Source organism: Mus caroli, unplaced genomic scaffold (genome assembly GCF_978045245.1).
Source record: "Mus caroli unplaced genomic scaffold, Mus_caroli_1 scaffold_11, whole genome shotgun sequence".
NCBI classification, from domain to species: Eukaryota; Metazoa; Chordata; class Mammalia; order Rodentia; family Muridae; genus Mus; species Mus caroli.
Genome location: NW_028227266.1, coordinates 114,202,389 through 114,225,746, shown reverse-complemented (window position 1 = coordinate 114,225,746; position 23,358 = coordinate 114,202,389). Strand labels below are relative to the sequence as shown.

Here is a 23,358-nt window from a genome sequence, read left to right as displayed (position 1 = left end):
AGCTGTTCATTTTCCCTGATGAGAGTCTATTTATTTTTATAAGGAAACCGGCAAAGTTAATCACCAGGTTGGGAGTGGCTGAGCCTATTAGGTACATTTGTTCATTTACCTAACCTTTGACAATGAGCAACGGAACATAATTTTATTTTGCAAATTTACAGGACTTAATCTTTACACACATTTTAAAGATTCTGGTGTTACCTAACAAAATGGACAGTTGTGAATGTACACGAGAAACCAATAAAATATTAACCGGCCCTTGTTTCTACAATAATCTCTGTACCTGCCAAGGGGGCTTCTATCACTGCAATGCCCTGCTGATCTTTAGCTCTGACTTTTGTCCTTTTGGGGATGGGCGGAGCTAGTTGTGGAGGAAGGAGAAGGTACAAGCAAACTGCCCCAACAACGAAAAGTTCCTACTTAAGAGTGAAAATTGGGCAATAGCTAATACAGTCCAGGAAAAGTTAATTTGGTGACGGAACGTAGGCAGGTGTAAATAATGAATTCTTGCAGTCAAAAGATTGAGCTTAAAAAAAAAAAAAAGTCCTGGAAATTGGAGAACACAGCAAAAAGAATGTGAGTGACATTTATGTGTGTGTCCCCCCTGGCTACATCTTACTGCAGCTCGGACATCTGCCCACTCCAAGTTTTCAGGGCAGCAGGGCGGGGACAGAGAATGTAGTGACCCAGCCACTCACTCTGGCACGTTCGGCACAGCGGCTGGACCCACGCGCCTAGGGCCCCGCACCGCGCCTGCGCACCCAGTCACGTGGCGGGCGCCCCGCGCTGAGCGGGTTAAAAGTCACGGCCGCCGAGCACCCGGCCGGGCTGTGCTCTCTGTGTTCCTTCGGTCGACTGGGACGTGGGACCTTCTGCTGCTCGAGTCGGAATCCGCGCGGGGAAGCGAGCCGAACCTCCTGGTGCCCTTCCCCAGGGCCCCGAACGGGCTCGCGCGCGAAACCGCGTCTTTCAACTGACAATGAAATCGTAGCCACGGCCGGCGGCGAATAGGCGGGAGGCCGCGAGGCGGAGGGGGTGGAGGGAGGAGGGCCATTCAGCCGAAGCCCCGCCCAAGACCCAGCTCGCGCTCCTATTGGCGCACGCCGCCATTCCGGCCCCACCCCTTAACGGACCTGTCGCTCTGTGACAGGCGGAGGGGCCAGTTCCTGTTGGGCGAGGGGGCGGAGTCAAAGGTTGCCTGAGCTCCGCCCGGACTCCAGGGGGCTCCTCCCCTTTTGTGCTCCTCGCGGCGGGGCGGGCGGGGGAATGTCATTGCCGCTCCGAGCCGCCGCTCCTCTGGCGCCCTCGTCCCGTCGGCTCTCGCCGCCACCGCCGCCTCCTCAGCCGCACGGGGGACACGGATGGCTAGTGGGGCGCAGGGGCCTTTTGGGTTGAGACCGCGGCGGTCGCGGCCACTGCTGAGGCGGAGACTTCGGATCGCTGCCGCCGCCGCCGCCGCCTCCACCACCCCCAGTGTCCCGGCCTCGCGGTGTTGAGGGCGGGAGCGCGCCCAGCTCTTCCTCCGCCTCCGCCTCCTCCTCCTCGTTGTCGTCGCCGTCGCCCTCCTCCTCCTCCTCTGGGTCTCCGCCCAGCACCCCTCGCTCCAGGCGGCGGCGGTGGCCGCGGAGGACGAGCGAGACCCGCCGCCGGGGCACAACATGGCGGAGCCCTCGGCCCCGGAGAGCAAGCACAAGTCGTCCCTCAACTCGTCCCCGTGGAGCGGCCTCATGGCTCTGGGGAACAGCCGCCACGGGCACCATGGGCCCGGAACCCAGAGCGCGTCCAGGGCGGCGGCGCCGAAGCCGGGGCCCCCCGCGGGGCTGTCCGGGGGTTTGTCGCAGCCGGCCGGGTGGCAGTCGTTGCTCTCCTTCACCATCCTCTTCCTGGCCTGGCTGGCCGGCTTCAGCTCGCGCCTCTTCGCCGTCATCCGCTTCGAGAGCATCATCCACGAGTTCGACCCGTGGTGAGTGTGCCCGCCCTTCCCCCGCAGGCAGCCCGCGGTCCCCGTTTGTCTGGAGCCCCTCGGATCCCACCCGGTCTCCCGCGGGCCGGGCCGGGCCGGGCGCGCCCCCTGCCCGCTTGGCGAAGTTTGCCTGGGAGCGGAGCCTGGCTCCTCGGCCGCCCGGGTGGGCCGGCTCCGCGCGGCGCCTCTTCTCCGCCGCGCCCCGGCTTGCTCCGGGGGCCCCCTTCCCCACGCCCTCTCCGCCGCAGCTTTGCGCCTTGTTGCATTTTATTCCATTTCTCTCCTTCCTGCCATCGGAGCAGCCCCGGGATTGCCTTCTGGCTGCTGGAGGTGACTGGAACCCCTTGTCCGCTCAGCCTCGCAGTTTCATGCTTTCTTTCCGGGAGAGTGGAGTGTTAGAATGTAGGGAGGAAAAAATATTATCCCGAAAGCGAACGCAGTGGTAGCGCCTCGTGTTTTTCCAGCACCAGGTATTTTCCGGAGTGTCTCTTTCCCCCCTAAGGCCCTTAAGTGCTCTCAGCTCGCCACACTATTTGCACAGTTGTATTGCGTTGCTTTTTAGAGCGAGATCGTTATTCTGTTAGCCGAACTCTCACCCTCGTTGTTGCATGAGTTCTTTTATTGGTCTCTGCTGGAAGGTCTGTGGAGAAGAGAGCAAGCCGTACCACAGTACTGAGAGTCTAGATTGTGGTGCCTAAGTTGCACGCTCTGCATGGCACTCACTGGTTTTAGGGACTTAACCCAACTTCGAACACTTGAGTTACCTACACCGGAAGATTGCTTTTCACTTTCTTCCACCTGGCCCAACCTGAGTTAAGTTTGTTGTTTTTGTTTTTTTTTCCCAGAGAGAGATTGAGAGCGAGCGCCAGCGCGCCTCTTTAAACTAGTTTATTCTTCACGCTGCCCTATCAACCTTGAATTAATCTTACTTGTAATTAGACATAATTAAACGGTAGGGTATTTGTCTTACCATTTGGAGTGCACAGAGAATCTTCTTAAGAGTTAGTACATATATAGGTTATAAATGAGTTCTTGTGTGTGTGTGTGGCGGGGGACTTATGTGTTAAGTATCAGATTTAAGTTGTACTTTAAGAAAAATATTTATGCTGCAATATCTATTGAACACCAGAGGGGCCTACTCTAGGAAAACCTGTTTAGAGAAGCAGTGAGCTACAGTGACTGCCTGCTGTGAGGTGTTTTCGTCCTATTTTAGAGGTTTCAATTTTTTCTAACATTAGATTTGCTTTATAAATGACCATTATGTTATTTGGAACCAGAGGAGAAAATCGTGTTGGTGGAGATTACATATGAACCTGCGAATATTTGTGAAGTCTTACTAACTAGATAGAGTATTCTTTTGAAACAATCAATTAGATTAAAACTGAGATTGACCAGAAATGAAAGTCGCTAGAATTTACTGAACAACATGAAAAGAGAAAGTTGTGTCTTTTCAGATGAAGCTAGCACGGGGTGGAACAAAAACTGGAAATATTTCCAGGGTAGTTTTGCAGATACTTCCATGAAGTAACATTTTTTACAAATGGAAGGCTGGTAACTGTCAGGAGTGCACTCAGAAGCTGAAATTAATGATTACAGATAAATGCACAAATAAATGACGAGGCGATTTTAAAGTTTCTTTTTGTCATTTTCCCCTAGTAAAGCTGCACATGAGGAGGCTTAGATTAGATGGCTTTAGGAATTGAAGAGCATAACTTTTTTTATTCATGAAAATCTATTTTGTTTCTATTCTGCCATGTATGGAAACAGTTCTTTGACTTGAGTCTGCTCCACTTAAATTTTAATTCACATATGCTGATCTGCAAGTGTCCACAGCTAAGGCCTACTTACTTAACTAAGCTATCCCATCTACCAGCGGTAGTGTTAAATGTTTGTTTATTTTGATGAAATGTTATGTTTGGAATGTTAGAACATTCTAATTAGCAGATAGGTGTAGTAAAGGAATTTTCCCTGCCTGCACCCCATCATGCATCGGGACTTGTCTGTGTGAATCTCATGGAATGCCTAACTCAAGAGAGACCTAATGAGAGAAATCAAGTTCAAACAAAAAGAATACTGTGCTCGCTTTAGGTTTTCTTTTCCTAGCTGTTACTAATAGGCATGCCATTCATTCTTCCATCTCATAATCATGCTTGACAATTTTTTTACAAGGGAGGTTGTATAGCTTGCCTGTCATTACTTTTGACTTTTAAAACAGTTTTCTCCAAAGCTAATAACAGCAGTCTCTCACACTAGCTTGGAAGTGGCTCAGATTACAGTACAGCAATGACAGGAACCTTTAGTAATATTTAAATGTTCTCTCTGCCTGTTTCTACAAACCAATTCTGGCCTGCCCATACCTCCTTCAGTCCTTCTCCCTTTCCATTTCTGTATCCTTTTTGTGAAAGGCTGAGTTGCTGAGGCCTTTTGTGAAAGGCTGTTGATGGTGAGTTGCTTCTGTAAATTTTATCTTGAATTGTGAGACTTCAGATAGCTGCCAAAGGTGAGTTTTCACCAGGTTACACCTGTTTTTAATTTTTTCCCTGAAGTTATAAATCTTAACTGCGTAAGAGGTAGGATCTGAGGTTATTGACTTAAGTACCTTTCATTTAGATCATTTGGCAACGTTTGGGGTTATAATCTCACCTTTTGTGCCAGTGAGTTTCTCCCTTCTCAGCTGAGTTGGAGAGACTCCGGGCAGCAGTGGAAGGTCTTCTGTAGGTGCCAGACATGTGGTTGACCACCGAGTTTAACGAGCATGTGTCTATCATATCCTTTTATCTGACACTATATGTAGTCCTTGCATAGTTTTGCTGGGATTATGAATACATGTATGTTCCATTAACCAGACCTTTCCTGCTAGCTCTGACAGGTTGTGGTAGCTCTCCCTGTTAGCACTACTTTGAGATATCCTTGTTCATGTGGAACAGCTTTTTAGGGGCTTCTCTCAGGAGAGAATTTGGGAATTTAGAATTTAAAGTTTTAGGTTTTAGCTGAAACTATGTATAAATAGGTTAATTAGTGCAAACAGTTTCAAAGGAGTGATAAGCCTTGAAAGTAAGCTGTTAGGAGTTGGGGACTGCTTCCTGTCTTTTGAGGTCTCCCATGTTTTTCTTCACTTTACAGATGACAAAAAAAAAAAAAAACTGTTGACCTCATTTCTGAAGAAGACAGAATGGTTAGCAAAAGCAAGCAGTGTAGAACAGAAAGTTTCCCGAATCTTTTAAAGCCTCCGTGACTGGGATCATTAGCAGCAGCAGGCCGGCTGGCGGCACTTCCAGATAGGATACACCACCACTGTTTTCATTGTAATCTACACTCTGGCCCGGAGCTTCTGGGATCCTTGAGTGAGAAGTACATGCAATAGGAAGTGCTTGAGTGGCTGCATCTCATGATGGCTTTGAATCCGTGCCCACTTACAGTCACTGTTCTCCTCTGCTAGTCATCGTGGATTTCATGAAGCATAAGATAGATCCTGAAGCAGATAGGATCTGTCATTAAAGCCCTTGGAATCTTTGCTTTTTCTTGAGAGTTTTCTTTGCTTTAGGGCCAGACTAAGCAGGATTCCATGCTTAAAGTCATAAGTGGTTTGCATGAAGACAGTTGGTTGTCTACCAAGCATTAGAAACTAAAGGTTTGTAATTGAGGAAAATACGTAATAAAAAAAATATAAGATAGCCTTCGTTGTACTATCTTAATATTCACCAGTCCACCTGTGTTCTCAGAAGTAATTAATACCAAGGCCGATGTTTTCTACAGTGAAATCATAGACACCACAGCACTGCAGCTGCTTTGGGTTAAAAGCCTCTGCATTTCAGTAGATCTGCCTTCTGCTAAGTGATTGTGCTATACGTTTTCAACATACGGGAAAGTTGAATTTTAGAGTGAACATTCACATCACTACTGCCTGTGTTCTCCTATGTGCTCTGACTGATGGTTTTGTTTGTTTGTTTGTTTGTTTTTTGAGACAGGGTTTCACTGTATAGCCCTGGCTGTCCTGGAACTCACTTTGTAGACCTGTAGACCAAGCTGACCTCGAACTCAGAAATTCACCTGCCTCTGCCTCCCAAGTGCTGGGATTAAAGGCGTGCACAACCACGCCCGGCTTGATGTATTTTTCTTAACTCTTCAATGTCTCTGGCTATGCTTACACCTTTCTTCTAGACTCTGAAATCTAAAGAGACTACTGGCGCGTTGTCCTGTGATAAAGGATGCTACCTTGCTTCCTCTGCTCCATGATAAGGGACAACTTTATTTCCAGACTGCATTTGGTTTCTGTAAAAGCTGAACTCAGCATATACAAATAACTGGTTTCGTATCTTCGCTTGGAGTGCAGGCCAGGATCAGATTCCATCCCTTTCAGGTTTTGGTCAGTAATTTTACCTGAGTACACTGTAAGCCATGTTTGTTAAATGACTTGGCTCTGTTGTCTAGAGAGAAAAATCTGAAGTGGCTGAGTTTGGTTTTATTCTATTTCACTTATGAAGAACTTGGAAAGTCTTGTCTTAATATTCAGCCTGTTGTCACTACCATGTTTCATTCAAACAGAGAGGCCTAAAAAGCATACACAGGACCGAAAAGCATGTACACCCAAATTAATGGGGTACGATAGGGGCCACCCTGCTGATTCTGAATATTACTTCTCAGTGTGAACCAGCCTCCTCTTCTCCCTCCCTCCCAGGAGCTTGCTATGAAGGCCAAGCTGGCAGGTGCAGTTACAGTGGGTCCTGCTTCTCACGCCACCTTCTGCCCTGAGTAATCACCTGAAACTTAGAAATGGATAGAGATGGTCGTACATGGGATCAAGAAAAGAGCTCCATGTCTAGTGGGAGTGAGTGTAGGGAGAGTTGGGGCACTTGTTCCAGAAGCGCCTGTAACTTGGAGCAAATTTGTCTACTGGTGCTGTAGGCTGGCCAAAGTATTGGACCACTTTTTATAGTTTGTGAGTATTTGAAAAGTGCTTTCTTACTTAGTCTGAGACATGGAAACATTTTGGAATATACTTTTCTTTTCTTTTTCTTTTTTTTTTTTTTAAGATTTATTTATTTATTTATTTATTTATTATTTGTAAGTACACTGTAGCTGTCTTCAGACACTCCAGAAGAGGGCGCCAGATCTCGTTATGGATGGTTGTGAGCCACCATGTGGTTGCTGGGATTTGAACTCTGGACCTTCGGAAGAGCAGTCGGGTGCTCTTAATCTCACCAGCCCTGGAATATACTTTTCAACATAAATTAGTAAATGTCTGTTTATTCACATCTGTACCAATATTCCATTCAAATTTGTATCATTTAAAGATAAGCAAATCTGTGAATTGCAGTAATTAAGTTAGCCATATCATCTGTAACTCTTTCTCTGAGGAACTTAATGCTGTAGGAAACATTAATAGATTCCAAGTGGTGTGTGTGAGTTCAGCAGTGTCTTACTTTGTAACATTCACCTCCCCTTGAGGGAATGGGGTCAAATCTTTTGTTTCATAGACAAAACATTTTAGATCAATGGTTTCCAGATCTGCCTGGTTTCAAAATCTGTTTTTATGTACCCTGCCTGTAATGCAGGTTTAAAAGAAAATGTGTCTCTTGCTCTTTTTTTTTTTTTTTAATCCTTTCTGAAGCTGTATTGCTCTGTGCAGCCCTGGCTGTCCTGGAACTCGCTCTGCAGACTAGCGAGGCTTCAAACTCAGAGATCACCTGCCTCTGCTTCCTGAGTGCTGGGAGTAAAGGTGCGCACCACCAATTTAATTTGTTTTGCTTCTTAGTCATCTGTTCTAAGTCTTTACTCATTGGCCCATCAAAAATGCTTGGTCCCAGCCCTCTCTAATGAAGTGAGCTTGCTAGTTGGATGATAGCTAGTTATTTGTTTTAATGTAGGGAAAGAAGAAAAGTTGATTTAAGTTTTGCTTTTTGTTGAAGATGAGTAATGAATTTTCAGAAGTGAGCCTTTTACAGAGAAGAAAAGATGATTGAATCTAGTTAAATACTTTCACTAAGGTTTGTCTGTAAAAGTTCATAATGTTGAGTTTGGAGGTATTAAGCCATCCCAGCATGGGGATTTTGATGGACAGCTATGCTCTTAGACTCAGAATCCTAGAGGTAAATAGATTTTTAAAGTACATGTGATCACTTATCTGGTTTCCTAGACAGAGGGCCTGAGGACTGCGTAAACTACCCACAGGGAGCTGAGGCCTCCTCAGAGTGAGTGTTGGTTTTTTGTTTTTAAAGTTATAACTTCAGAATATGAGAAGACATTCTTTGTGTATTACCACTCATTTTGAATTGAGGGTGTTGAAAATAATACTTCACACATAGATGTGGAAACAGGACTTTTGTATAAAGTTTAATTTGGAGTTGGTGATATATATATAAAAAAGCTGTGGGCATGAATTGCCTGTCGCTGCCATAAATTAAGTCATAAAACTTCATTTTTTACTGTGTGCTCATCTTTATCAAAAGAAATGTTCTTGGATAGAGTAGTCAAATTTTAGTCATTATTAGTAAAATTCTAAAGTATCAGTTGATAAGCAAGTTGTATAAACTTTCTCAGTTATAATAGTTGTATAAACCTTCCCAGTTATAATAGTTTTTTCCCCCAGTATGTTTTTTTAAAAGTGATTTCTAGCAATCCTTTCAATTTAACAAGACTTCAAATATTATTTTTTTAACTTAAGATATGCACAGGTTTTTGTTCTCTCCTTTTCTTGGTATCTAACGTTGCAATTGATAGTGTGTACGTGCACACGTGTGTACTAATGTTGAAGGTGAGCTATTGTCTGCAGCATTATAAAAATTAAAATGTGTAGTAACTCATTCCTAAAGTGTGCATTATGCACGCATTACATTATTTTGTTTCAGGTCAGATTTGTCTAAAGAAAAGCATGAGGCCAAATTGAATGGCATCGTAGAAAAGGATTGTGCCCACAAGCTTATTTATGAAAATAAATTATTTCACCATGTGCAATCCACAGCAAAAACAGTGAATGTAGAATTATCAAAAACAAAGAGCACTGTTACAGTCTTTGAGAAGTAAATCTTTGAAAGTAAATCTCAAGTGCTTAAACAAGAGCAGAAAGAGCATTGCGAAGGCCTTTCTTATAGGTAAAAAGAGCTTTCAGCCTTAGGGAGGATCCAGTGCACAGTCAAATGAGGGCCTCATCTGACCACTGTGCTCATAGCCATTTTCATCTCCTGTGACACTGCTTCTCCAGTCCCTGTCTCCCACTTTGTGACTGAACCTAAGTAACTGTCCTGACAGTGTCGTAGGTGGTGAGCTTTCTGTATTGCTACACTGACAGCTTAGTTAAACTGTTTTTTTAGTAAGTCGAGTTGTAACGTTATCCTGCTCCTTTGCTCAGTTGTTTTGGTTGGAAGAGTCAGAGCATCTGGCCAGTAAGTAAGGCTCAGCAGTCCAGCACTGAGATACTGCCTGTTCTCTCTGTAGCAGGGCATACCTGTAAAAAGGGAAGGGAAAAGATAGCAAGGTAACAAATGATCTGTAAAGAATTTTCTAATTTATATTTTATGTGTTTTATCTGCATGTACACACGTCTGTATCATTTGCCTACAAAAACCCAGTTACAATTTTGCACTGCCATGTAAGTATTGGAGATTGAACCTAGGTCCTCTAGAAGAGCAGTCAGTGCTCTTAGCCACTGAGCCATCTCTCCAGCCCTAGATAACAAATGATCTTAAAGCCAACTCTTTAGATAGAGTCATCCTTTTCTCTAGATAATCCTTGAAGGATTGAATCACTCAGAAGACACAGAGGATATAGGAAGCAGAGCATGGGGACATCATTTGGGAGACAAATGATAATGGAATAAAAACAGTTACTGTTCAAGAACTGGGCTTTGGGGAAGGAACAGCAGTGGTGTTGGCTGTGCTAGTGCTAGCTGTTTTGAGAGACTGAGAGGTGCAGGGGTAATGACCACCTCTACCTACACTCACACTGCACTCCTGCCACCTCATGGCATGCCTGCGCCAGTTCTCTCTCCCTGGGGTTTGCTCACCCATGTCTCTTCTACCAGGGCCAGCCCTGCTATGCTGCCCAGGTGATGTTCAGGGCCAGCTTACCAGCTCTTATCACCTCGGAGTCACTCTCCTGACTGGATCGAGGGGGCAGAGGGCACCCCACCACCACCACATCACAGTAGAAGAGTGGCAGAGCCAGCTCTCCCTAGCTCTGCCCTCAGAGCCGTCTCTTACTCTCTCCCTCGCTCCCTCTTGACCTGGGCCAGCATTACAGAGCTGACCATGTGAAGTACAAGGCCTGCTTTCCCAACTGAAGGGCAGAATAGCTCCCCTGAGCACATGACCCTGTGGGCAGCTTTCTCAACTGCTGGAGATGGTGAGGGACAGAGGGTGAGCATCACCTCTGTGCCATCCATCCCACAGCAGACAGTCTCCAATTCCACCTCTCTTCATAATGCTAAAACTGCTCCACTTCTTTCTCTCCCATTTGAGCACCACATACATGTGGTGCCATGTCCTGTTTGGGCCTTCCCTGCCTCCCTCAGGCTGGCCATGTGGCTGGTGGGCCCTTGGGTGACATCATCCATGCTGTGGGCGTAGTGGCAAGTGGGTGTCTATGACTCCTGCCCCCTGTGCTACACACTGGAGGGCAGAGGGCAGGTGTTTGTCTGTTTTCCTCTACCTGTGCCATGCTGCCTGGACTTCGATTTTTATGAGTCCTAGGCATAGGACAGCTTTGGCCATCAAGCCAGGATGCACAAGGCACTGCTGCCATCTGTTCTGCCCTTGACTGATAAGAAACCACCACCACCACCAAGGTGTCTTCATTGCCAATTACAAAGTGTGTGTGTGTGCCTTTTGTGTTTTCAGACAGGATTTCATTAAGCAGTTTAGGCTGGACTAGAACTTGTGAGGTAGTGCACACCAGCCTGAAATTCTCCATCCTGCCTGCACTGCCCCTTCCTACCCCTAAACCTCCCAAGTGCCAGGACCATACCTGACAGTAATTACTTGCTTTGTTGTTTGGGATAAGGTGTGTGTGTGTATGCATATGTATGCTCACATATGTGAGGTTTGTCTTCCTTGGATCACCCACTGCCAGTAATGCAGGACTTGTCACTTGAACCCAGAGTTTGCTGATTGAGCTAATCTAGCCAGCAAGCTCAGGGACTCCTCCTTGTCTCCACTTCTCAGCAAAGTAGGATTCTGGGGATCCAAACACCAGTCCTCAAACTTTACCATAATTCTGGAAAGAGGGTGTAGACATCTGAGCTGAAAGAATTTAGGAAAGTCCTAAGAGGGTAGGTACTGTTTGATATGTTGGGGGTTGACAGATGACCCTTTCACAGGAGTCCTCTAAGACCATCAGAAAACACATTTATGACTCCTAACAGTAGCAAAATGACAGCTGTGAAGAAGCAACAGAAATATGTTCTGGTTAGGGTCACCACAGCGTGGGGAATTGTATTAAAGAGTCACAGCATTAGGAGACTGAGAGCCACTGCTCGAGTGTTTCTATGGTTACTAAGTTGTATCCTTTTAGGTTTGTTTCCCTGATTGTTTACTGTCTGTGTCAGGCTTCAGGAATATTGAGAAAGTCATATTCCAAAGAGTTTCTCAAAAATCATCTTCAAGGGTAAAGTTAATTCAAAGAATGATAAAAGATCATTGGCCTTCATGTAAGAACCTGACCTTTACTGGGCTCTGAAAATTGGGTGTCTGTTAGCAAACACTTTATGCTATCAGGAAAGTGACTCTAGTTGGGAAGGCTTCCTTTAATAATTAGCACTTAAGTGAAACAAATAGAAAACTTGAATGCATTTCTCTCTGCTGATTAGAATGGTTTGGTCTGATTTGGTGGTGGTCTCTGCTATGTGTTAATATAAACCCTCATGCTACTTGAGCGGATAACGGTTTCTTTTGTAAACAGATAATGGGTTGTTGTCAAAATTTATTGCTGAAGAAAAAAAATTAAATCTAGAACTGCCTTTCTTAAAACTCAGTTGAGTCAGCCAGCATTTGAATTATAGTCCAAATTTTAAAACTTAAGCCAGTTATCCTATGAAAGATACTTAACATATGCCATCATCCTAAACTCCATGCAGGGAACAATCCAGTGCTTGAGGTTAGACTCCACCTGGGTAAGGATAGAAGCCCTCTTTAGTGCTCCTGAGAGAGATTCCTCTTGTACGAATTCCGAAGTGGAGATATTCTCCTAAGTGTCTTAACTGTTGTGAGCCATGCCAGGTAGATTCCTTTCAGAAAAATCACCTGAAGGTTAGTCAGTATAGGCTCTATTACTAACATTATAAAACAGTCTTTTGCTAAACTTTACTGAGGACTGTGCAGTTGAGTTGAATGAACAGGCCGAAGCCTTTTATTGAAGTTTTACATCTATAAAGTAAAAATAGAGAGACTCGGTTTTTTGTGGTTACGAGTTTTTTGTTTTGTTATCTGAATTTGTAAAACATAGTCATTGGATTTTGATGCTCATATGCCCGTGTAGTAAGTGATGATTTAATGTTACCATAGAAAGCAGAAAAAGTTCCTTTCAGTCAAGAACATCATTTGTATTCTCCCTGCAGTATTTTGCACAGTATTAGGGGCCTGGTGAATACTCAGTGAATATTGAAAACCTTTTGTCTCTAACTATATACCTTCTTATAAATTAACTTTTTCTTACACTGCATCTTGGTTTGGTGAAACAGTCATGTAACATTTGGCTGTAATGTCAGAAAAGTCATATGCACTGAACGTTGTAACTCCACTCTCACAGGTATTGTTTAGTCCTAAGGACGAGGAAAGCTGCTGGAGAAGAGATGGGACTAACTGCAGAAGAGAGATGTGAGCATCACTGCCGGCCGCTAGCTTTGAGGGTAGATGGCCGACTGGATGCAGTCAGAAGAACGTCAAGAGAAAGTGTTGTTTTAGTTGTATGCAGTTTTCTTACAAGCACAAATAATTCTGAGATCCTTTTCATGTTTTAACTCATAAGTTAAGGAACATTGAGTCAGACAAGAAAAAGACTAGTTAATATCTATCTACAAGCTGCCTGAATTATAAAAATTGCATTGTTAATTTTTGAGATGGTGAATGGAAAAGATGCCATCTCAATAAAAATGAGTTTACAAGCTAGAGTTGAGGGATAATAAGAGCTGAAATTATTCAGTGCCTTAACACTAGTTAGTATGTACTAAGTTCACGGTGACAGTGAGTTTAGGTAGGTTAAGGTTACTGATCCACCCTCACTCTTTCTTGACTGAACTCCATGACATGCAAATCCAGCAGCACTTTAGAAAGCATTGGAATTTTGACCTATTAAACTTAGAAATTAAAGGATACTAAATAAAAATACTCATTAGAACAAGGCAATTGCTGTATTGTGAAAGAGTCTTTGCAGTGGAAATAACTTGGTGCCTAATTATTAGGTGGGTCATTGGATAGTAGCTTTTAGTGAATTAGTGTTAAATAAGCCAAAATAGGAAGCCCTTATCCTTTTTTAAATTGATATTTAAAGCCTAATAGAAATGACTGGTCTGTTAAGTATTCCTGTGAGTCCTTGAACTGAAAACCTAGAATTGACCTCACAGGATTTTTTTTTTTAACTTAACAAAACTATCTGCCTAAAAAAAAAATCCTTTGTCCATCAATGTAGTTTAAAAAGAGTACATGTTCAAAGCCCCAAGTTTAGTCCCTGGCACAGCAAAAGGACGACAACACAGATAAAACCGAATCTTGAGTGGGATTTGTTCAGCACATTAAACAACATTGTATATTCACTGACTTTTAAAAACTTAATACACCTGTCCATAGGCCCAAGATCTGGTTTCCACAACATGTTTGTTCTAGACTTTAACCAAGAGAGACTTTCATTTTAACATGCTACACAGCTGACATTTGAAGGAGAGGAACAGGATGATGAAGCCATGTAAGATAATGAAATGGATCTAATTTTAACATGGTTTAAAGGCCAGTCGTATGCTCAGAGTAGAGGAAATGAGCTTGAACGCTGACTTTAAAAATCCAGCTATTTATGGTTGTTTGAGACAGTCACTTCATTAAAAGGGAGACACCCTTCCCCCCCTTTAAGATAGTAATTTTGGTTGTCAAAGTGACTGAACTTAAACGGTCTAATATAAACAACCTTGATGCAAAAGATTTTTCTTTTAAAATAAAACTATTTTGAATACTTAAAAAGTATTTATATCATTTAAGTTATGTTAATTAGGCCTATTGGGCCTGAATCACAGCATAAGGCATTGCTAATAGGTTGGGGTATATTTAAAACGTAACCTGCACATTAGTGGAATGTGTGTATTCTGTATAATTGTGAAACTTACTGTTGATATTGGAAACCTACCCAGTGGCTGCAGAATTGAGCACCATCTTCATATTTACCTGTTTCTTCTCTAGCCTGTTTCTCATATTTTTCTTGTTGCAACTAGGAAGACATTTTGACTTCATAAATGTTTTGTTTTGATTATATGTGTATGTGTATATGGCAGGTGTGTGCACCTGAGCGTAGGTACCCAGAGTCTAGGAGTGGGTGCTCAGGTTCTCTGGAGCTCAAGTAGCTACAGTAGTTGTGAGTTGTAGGCTTTTTTCTATCGTAGATAATGTTCATGATAAACTTTTCTGATCTATACATGTGTAAGTTTAATAGCTGTGTACTTGCACTGATGTGATACTCAGCTATTTATAAAGATGCCATCTCAACACCTAGTGGACAGCAGCCAGCACTTTTCACCATCCTGTGGGCCGGCCAGGAAGTTGTACCAGCCTGCATTTTGAGAGCATTAAGGTTGTCTCCACAGGCTGGAGCCGGCTGGGGGGGGAATGCCTCCGATGCCTGGGCATTGGTGACATGCTGGAACTTTGATCATGCATTAATCAGGATTTGGCTCTTTCCTGTTATTACATAGGCTGCCTCACTGCATGCTTCCTGGGCTCCAAAAGAGAATCCCAAGATGGGAGAAGCCTCCTGGTTGATTAAAGGCATGGAGTGGACAGCATCTTTTCCAGTCTAATTTATTGTTCAGGTGATATAGACTTACCTCAGTGTCAAAAGAGAACACTGGTATATGGGTGCAGAATTATTTAGGAGCATCTTTAGATATTCTACCACATTAAGTTTATTATTTTAATCTCCTGTGAATATCTTTGGCCACTTTGGCTTTTTGTTTGTTCTTTTATTTGCTTATATTTGAAGCAGTGACTGGCTATGTAACTCAGGCTGCCTCCTCCTGCCCCAGGTTCCCAAGTGCTGGAGTAAAAGTCATATATCACTGTGCTTGGTCCTAACCAGTTTTTAAAAATAGCTTCTTTGTCTTAATGATTTGGGGGGTTGAGACAGGATTTCTCTGTATAGCCCTGGCTGTCCTGGAACTCACTTTGTAGTCCAGGCTGACCTGCCTCTGCCTCCCAAGTGCTGGGATCAAAGGCGTTCATCACCACTGCCTGGCTTGTCTTAATGATTTGATAAGAGCTTTCATATATACATCTTTATTTACTACATGTATACAGTCTACACTAAAGTTTAAACAGGTATTTTATTTCAGCTTGTGACTTATCACAATTCTATGGTATTTATATTTTATTTCCCAACTTTATAGATGTGCTTTAGTTTGTGTGTTAAAAGAATGTACTCTTGAAGTCAGATAGCTTCCAAAGATGACATTTTGTTTTAAAGAACAGCATTTGCAAAAGTGTGCAGTGAGATGTCCATCAACCTATCTGCTATATCCTCTCTTGACAGTGATTAACTAATCACTCTGTGTGACATTTGTTAGGTGTACACCGAGGACAGGTAATACTGGAGAACTTGCAGAGAGTGACAGCTCTCAAGCAGGTACATCCAGCTCCAGGTGGTGTTGCTCACTTTCCTATTTCTTGGCTTCCCCTCTTGAGTTACTCGTTTGGATCATTCGGTCACTATCTGCCGAGACTTTGCACACTTGTTTTCCACAGTGAGGCTAGTTGCTGTCAGTGCTCTTTCTGAGTGTGCTCTCTCTTCTCAGGGTATGAAGGGTTTGGCTGAGACTCGGGATTTTCTTGCCTACCTCTACTTCCATACTTTATTCTAGAAATTAAGGTTCTTAAGTATTGTGGCTAAAATACTTTGAAACTATATGAATGTGGGAATTCAGAGTGTGTATTGAGATGTTTGTCCTATGTTCTTAGAATGCTGTAGACAGGTCAGTTGAAGCATGACTGAGTTACCTGAGAAGTAAGGGTGCCACAGAGCAGGACTGAAGTGCAGAACACAAAGTTTGAGGGAAGTGAAGCCACTTTTTTCCATGCCTGAACAAACAGGAAAAGATGGAAATACACTTGAAGACGCTTCTCCTCCGCTTTCAAATCAGGCAGATTTGTGTGTGTGTTCAGTGTATTTCAATTCTGTTTGTTGACAGCACCCCAGTAGGCCTCGTGCAAACATGCCACCTCATGTTTCTTGAATTTAATCCCCAAATGCAGTACCACACACCTTTAATCCTTAATCCTAGCAGTAGGCCAGCAATCTGTGAGTTCAAGCTAGCTTGATTGCATGGTAAGTTCCAGGCCAGTCAAAGGCTTTAATAAGGCTAAGTAAAGAGACTTTGTCTCAGCAGACAAACAAACAAATAATAAATGCGGATGATGGAAGTAGAAGTTAAACATCAGAAGGGTTTTCATGCAGTAGACACACAGCTTCTTTGGGCTCTTTTTTGAGTGCATGGCTCATGCCCTGACATACAGGTGGAAATTGGAGGACCACTGAGCCAGCTTGCCAGCCCTCTAGTTAGTTTTTCAAAAAGTCAAGTATAGCCAGGTGTGGTGGGTCCACACGTAGTCTCTGCCCTTGGAAGGCTGAGGTGGGAGTATCCCAAGGTCAAGGCTAAGCTGGCCTCAGAGGAAGAGCCTTTCCCAACACAGAACAAAGAGCATGTCCTTGATAGTGCAGAGACCCCCCTCTTCTGCGGGACTGATGGAAATGGCAGCAGTTAAAGCCTTAATGCCTTGCTGTGAAGCTTTGCTGGGTGTTGTCAGATCTTCTGAGTTTCTTGTCCACCTCACTGAGGGAAAAGAGTGACAGTGACTTAAAGGAGTGACCAGACAGCTGCAGACGTTACTCAGCCCTTCACTTTCTCCTCTTGTGCTCACCTCAAGAGAAGCAGGTGCTGTGTCTCAGCACACGCACGCACGCTCTTCTGCTGAAGAAGGTCTTGTATTATAGAGGCCCACCTGCCAGTGGGTGGAGGTAAGGGAGCGCCATCTCAGGGCTAAGTCCCCAGGGCTAAGCCGAAGCTTTGTGTGCACCGATGAGTACCTTCATGCAGTACTGCAGGGCCTGTCTGCTCTCTTTAGGTCTTTTCCTTTAGCGTGGACTTGGAGCTCTTTTTCATGCATCTCATTGGCTAATTCTCTGCTGTAGTGAAGCACTACTATGGATACCTTTCTTTGAATTTCCATATCTGAAGTTATAAACTTGATTGTTTAGACAGTGCCTTTAAGATGTCAGCTGGTGCAAGTGGGTTTAAATTGCCTTTGTAGCTACAGTGAAATAAAGCTGGCTTTCCCACCCTCTGTGTACTTAGGAAGCTATCTGTGAAGTCTGCTGTCCTTGGTTTTTGATCCTGCCACTAGATGGCAGGGATAATAAAAGATGAAATACTAGCGTTAGTGCCTGCTTGATAGGTGCTGCTCTCTAGCTCTGTTAGTACTCAATTTGGGGTGCATATGAAGTCTCTCAACTAGACGACCTACCTAACCCTGTAAGAACCGCTGTAAACTGTGAGTGGAGTTAATAACAAGCTAAAGGAGAAAGAATGGAAAACTGTTTTTCATCTTTGAGGTAATCATTGGTGTTTTAAAACAGATCTATTGTTTTGTTTTGTTTTTTGTTTTTCTCTGTGTAGCCCTGGCTGTCCTGGAACTCACTTTGTAGACCAGGCTGGCCGCAAACTCAGAAATCCGCCTGCCTCTGCCTCCCGAGTGCTGGGATTAAAGGCGTGCGCCACCACCTGCACCCGGCTAAGACAGATATATTATTGTTGTTGTTTGGTTGCATGGTGTGTATGCGAGGGTTCACATGCCACAGTGCATGTATCAAGGTTATGGGACAACTTTGTAGAGTCTGTTCTCTCTTTTCGCATTTACATGTGAGTGAATGTAGCATTTTGGAGCTGGAACTCAGGTTGCCAGGTTTTTTTGTCACAATTGATGTCAGTTGCTGAGTGTCTCTCAGCTGACCATCCGGGTTCTGACCTGCCTTTCTGCATGCACCTTGTTGAATTTGACTTCTCTGTTTTTTTCTACTGTGTTAGGCTTCCTTTAGCATCCGTAACTGGTCATCCTTTCAGGGTTCCTATTTGCTTTCCTATTGAATACCTGTTTTAACATCAACATTTTAAATGGTTACATATGCGAAATCCTAGAACAATCTGTATAAAATGTAGAACTTGAGAGTATCTATGGAAGTCTTGCCAAGTAAAGAGCTTGTTGATAGCCTTGAAGAACAGGATAATGAGAAACTTAAAGGGCAGCATACGGTTATGTGATGTTATAGAAGACTTTGCCTTGGCTGGAGCTTGTAGCTACAGAGTGCCCGACACTCATGAACCCTGGGTGTAATCCCCAGCAGCACATAAATGAGGTGAAGTTGGTGCATGCCTGTAAGCTAGCTCTTGGGAGGAAGAGAGAGAAGTTCAAGGTCATCCTCCACTACATAGTTTGAGGCTAACCTAGGTAGGAAATATGAGACTTTTGTCTCAGTAGAAAAAGAAGACTTCTTGGTCTTCTGTGCAGGCTTTCACCAGATAGTCCTTGCCGGTATTAATAATAATAATAATAAATAATAATAATAAACCGACATACTGACAAGTACAGGTGACTTCTGTGATGTTTCAGACAAGAGTTAAGTCGTCATGACTCTCAGGCCTACCACCTCAAGCAAATCTCAGTTCTGCCAGTAGCCTAAGTGAGTTTAACTTGGAAGAGGGTTGTTTCCCAGTGGATTCCCCCAAAGGAGAACCCAGCGCCACATGCACTCTGAGCCAAGGACCTAGTTACACTGAACTCAGCTGGGATTGTGACCCACGAAAGAATTTGGTAGCAAGGCACTAACCTAAGCCTGTGCAACTTGCTACACAAAGGTAGAGAACAAATAGAAATGCCCTTCATAGCCCTTGTTCCTTCTCATCTTGCTACTGCCTAACATCTAATCCAGAAATAGTTCATGAGTCCCTCGTCTGTACCAGACTCTGGATATAATCTTGAAGTCAGCAGGATTCTAGTCTAGTAGGGAAGATAGACTTAAACCAAGAATGACAGATGCTGTGAAAGGCGTGTGCTGTAATGAGAGTGTAGAAGATTTCAGTCATGTTCCTGTCTCACAGACTTGTCCTTGCTTTCATTAGCATTATGAAATGCTATGTATGGTTTTTAGCCTTTATACATGCTTTCCTCCTTTTAGAACATTTCTGTTTTCCTGCTTGGTAATTAGCTCAGGTTTAAGAAAATGCCAATTGTAGAGGCCTTCTGTGAGCCCTGTTGATAGCTGGGTTTGTGAGAGTTAGACTGCCAGTGCCAGTGCCAGAGCACCGTGTAAGGTAAGCTCCTAAGGACAGACAGGACCTGGCAGGGAGGCTCTGGAACTCCTGCACACTGCTGGTGAGAGGGCCGGCCAATGGTAACTCCTGTGGGAAACCCTTAATGTTTTCTAAATACAGGCTTCTAGCCTAGAAGTGGAGGTAGAAAGTACTTACTAATTCCTGTCCAGAGACAGGAAATACACAATCTTTAAGGCTCGGTCCTGTATGAGAATGCTTAATCCATCAGGGCTATGCTATGGATCACTGTTCTCAACTGGGAACTTCCCCACAGCCCATCAGTAACAATGACTGTGGATAGCAGCCATAAGACAAATGCGCTTAGAAGTGAAAGGGGACACACTACTGCTGCATGGGTGAGTCTCAGAAACACGCTAGCATTGTTCTGTTACTCTTACATAAGGGTAGCACCATCCTATTTATACAAAAGAAAGCAGAGAATGAACAAATGAGTGTATGTGGTGAAAGAAGTCACTGTTTAAAAGGGGAGTTGACTGGAAAGGTATGTGTGGGAACTTTCTGGGCTAGCACTGTTAGCTCATTGCATGAAACATGAAAATAGGTGTGTATCGGTGCATAAAATTTTACTCCATTTTTAAAAAAATGTATAGTATGTACTTGTTTGTGAAGGTGGGTATGCATGTTCGCTCAGCCATAGTTCCTTTGTTCCTTTATATATTTACTCATTTAGTTTTTAGCTATGTCTCACTGGTCTGAAGCGCCGTGGTTGACTGGCCACAGGTCTGGGACCCTTTCTCCAACTTAGTTTGAAGTTATCAGCACTGACTGAGCAATCTTCTCAGCCCTTACTTCAGATTTCCAAAATGATATATATATGATTCAGGTGTTGTAACATTCAGGTGTTGCTATCTGTGCTCTTAATGGTCAGATGTTAGCCCTGCAGTCAGGAGGCAAGTCTGCCTCTGTTCTCGGTTTCCATTGTGCACACATGCAGCCTCATTCAGTAGTTATGATGGAAAGTTACTTGAGAACTATAGTTTCTTAAAGTTAATCCATATTTTATGGTCACATTTTCAGGAAAAATATTTGCACTATTGTAGAATTTTTATGCTTACTGTTTATGTGATATCTAGCGTTTTTCTGTGCTAGAACTCACAAGACATGTGTTTGGTAGCATTAGCCTGCTCTGGATATGGTTTTGAGATTGTGTGAATGCTGCGTTTGTAAGCATCTAAACATCTGACTTCTGAATGGATGGGGCTTCATTTCCTTTAAGCAGGTGAAACTGTACATTGCTTTCTGGGTCTCTTCTTGCAATGCCAGTGTTTTGTGAGAAGGTAAAGAAAAGGAGCTAGATGTGTGTGTGTGTGTGTGTGTACACATTCCTCTGATTGCTCATAGATTTTCTAATAGGGCTAGTTATGTCTAAGCAGGATTCTTTAGGTAAGAATCTAGGATGTTGAAATTATGGATAAAAAAATCTCTCCCATAAAGACAGTGTTTTGTTTAAGGATAGGTTCCTTCAGTTTTCATTCTCCAGCCTTTGCTGCTGTGCTGTGTGGGGAAGTTGTTTTTCTCTTCCAGGACACTGGAGTACTACTACTAGCTGGGAAGTCTGTAATGGAGGTGAGCCACTCCTGGGGTGGGGCCATACTTCATAGTCCAAGGTGCCATTTGTGTAATGGAGATGTTAGAGGCACAGGAGCTACAGATGGAATGGGTTTTTGAGAAAGGCAAAGCACGTCTTCACATGAATGTTATTTCTGTGTATGGATAAGTTCCTGTTAGTAGAAATAAGCTGTAGAGATTGCGGGAGAAGCTTGACATAAGTCACGTGTGGCTTTTAAATTTAGGAAAGGACAAGTCAAAGAAGGAAACTGAGAATGAGCTGTTAAACTTGAATGATTTATTCATATCAAAATGCATGTTTATGTATCTTGGAAGATGTTGCTGTAACTTACAGGAGAAACAACAGACTTAACTTAGCCTTTTTTTTTTTTTTTTTTGGTTTTTGATTTTTGGAGACAGGGTTTCTCTGTGTAGCCCTAGCTATCCTGGAACTCACTTTGTAGACCAGGCTGGCTTCAAACTCAGAAATCCGCCTGCCTCTGCCTCCCGAGTGCTGGGATTAAAGGTGTGCACCACCACACCCAGCAGCAGACTTAACTTTCAACTTGCCTTTCTGCCTTCCGTCCTTTCTGTTGTGCTGGCTGCTGGCTGCCTTCCTTCCTCCCTGAGCTCCTTGCCTTCTTCCATTCTCCTTTTGATTTGGTGTTCTAATTTCTTCTAAGTTTTCAATCATGTATATTGTATATTAGGAAGGTAAAATGGATTTTTGGGTTGTTTTGTCATGTTTTGGAAAGTAGGAATTCCTGCCACTCATTTTCTCTATAGAGATGTACGCACAAGAGAGCAAGCTTTCTGTGTGAGAATGGTCTGTGTCCTGTCCTTCTGCTGCACTTTGCACTAAAGCCATTGCTGTTCAGCAGTGACAGCAGACACTTTTATTATTAGCGTTCTCCCAAAGTAGTTCTTAATACTGGATAGCACGCTTGTCTTTGGTGGAAGGAGAGGCTGAGCCTTGTTGGGAGAAAGGGCGGATTGCTCTGATGCTCCTGCTTATACATCCCCTCCTACGACAAGAAGAACAGAGTCTAGCACAGTGGGGCAGGTCAGACATCAGTTCACGGAAACTAGCTCTGTCAGGAGTGACAGAGGTTGGCCTTAGGCCCAGGTAGGGCGGAGATGGAGACACACTGCTGTTTTTCTTTTATGGAGTAAAACATAAAGCTTGTAAGAAAGCATTTATAAACTTGATAAGGCCTTTAGGAGGTAGTGACTGTCACCTATCAAGCAGGCCTGATCAAAGTTTGTTAGGGACCATGGTAATAGTAACTATTAAAGAGTTTAAATCTGAAGCAACCCAGCCATTTGCTGGACTTCTGTATTGGTTCCAAGGTAACTTAACAAAAGGTTCCATGTTACTTTTTTCTTTCTTTTGAGTCAGGGTCTCACTATGTAATCCAGGCTAGCCTCCAACTCACAGAGATCTGCAGCCTCTGCCTCCTGAGCCTTGAGTTTAAAGGCGTGTGCTGCCACCCATGTCTGGTTTCAAGTTCATTCTTTTTTTTTTTTTTTTTAAGATTTATTTATTATTATTATATGTGAGTACACTGTCGATGTCATCAGACGCACCAGAAGAGGGCGTCAGATCTTATTATAGGTGGTTGTGAGCCACCATGTGGTTGCTGGGAATTGAACTCAGGACCTCTGGAAGAGCAGTCAGTGCTCTTAACTGCTGAAACATCTCTCCAGCCCTCAAGTTCATTCTTAAATTTTTTTTAAAGACTCATTTTATGCTTATGAATGTTTAGCCTCTGTGTGTGTGTGTGTGTGTGTGTGTGTGTGTGTGTGTGTGTGTGTGTGTGAACCATATGCATGTCTGGTGCTAAAGAGATCAGAAGTCATTCTAGAACCAAGGTCACAGTTGTGAACTACCATGTGGGTGCTAGAAACTGAACCTGATCCTCTTCTAGAGCAACAAGTGCTATTAACTGCTGAAACATCTCTTCAGCTCCACATCTTAAAACAATTAAGAGAACTTTATCAGTTCTTAGTTATATGTTTATATTATACTTATCTAAACATGTATAACCAGTGTTTTTCAAATACTCTTTAGCTTTGAACCCTTTCATTAAATGAGATTTGTACAAGAACCCAAAATATAACAGAGAAGTGCAGATTAAATGGAGGACAACATGTTCTGTATTCCAGTTCTTAGGAACATAGCCAAGGGAGAGCCTTTTGGAACTCCCAAGCACTTTTAAATTTACTTCAAAATAACAGTGCCCAGAAGGGGATGTGAGTGAACTTCTGCAGCCTC

At 43.4% G+C, this 23,358-nt stretch overlaps 1 protein-coding gene across 1 annotated transcript in view; it reads left to right on the top strand.

Annotated features, from left to right (window-relative positions):
* The first annotated feature begins 1,190 nt into the window (after positions 1-1,190).
* Positions 1,191-23,358, top strand: part of Stt3b (STT3 oligosaccharyltransferase complex catalytic subunit B) — a 64,635-nt gene continuing 42,467 nt past the window's right edge. The window contains exon 1 of the mRNA XM_021171401.3: positions 1,191-1,963. Coding sequence (XP_021027060.1) covers positions 1,659-1,963 — 305 coding nt within the window. The 5' untranslated portion in view covers positions 1,191-1,658. The remainder of the gene's footprint in view (positions 1,964-23,358) is intronic.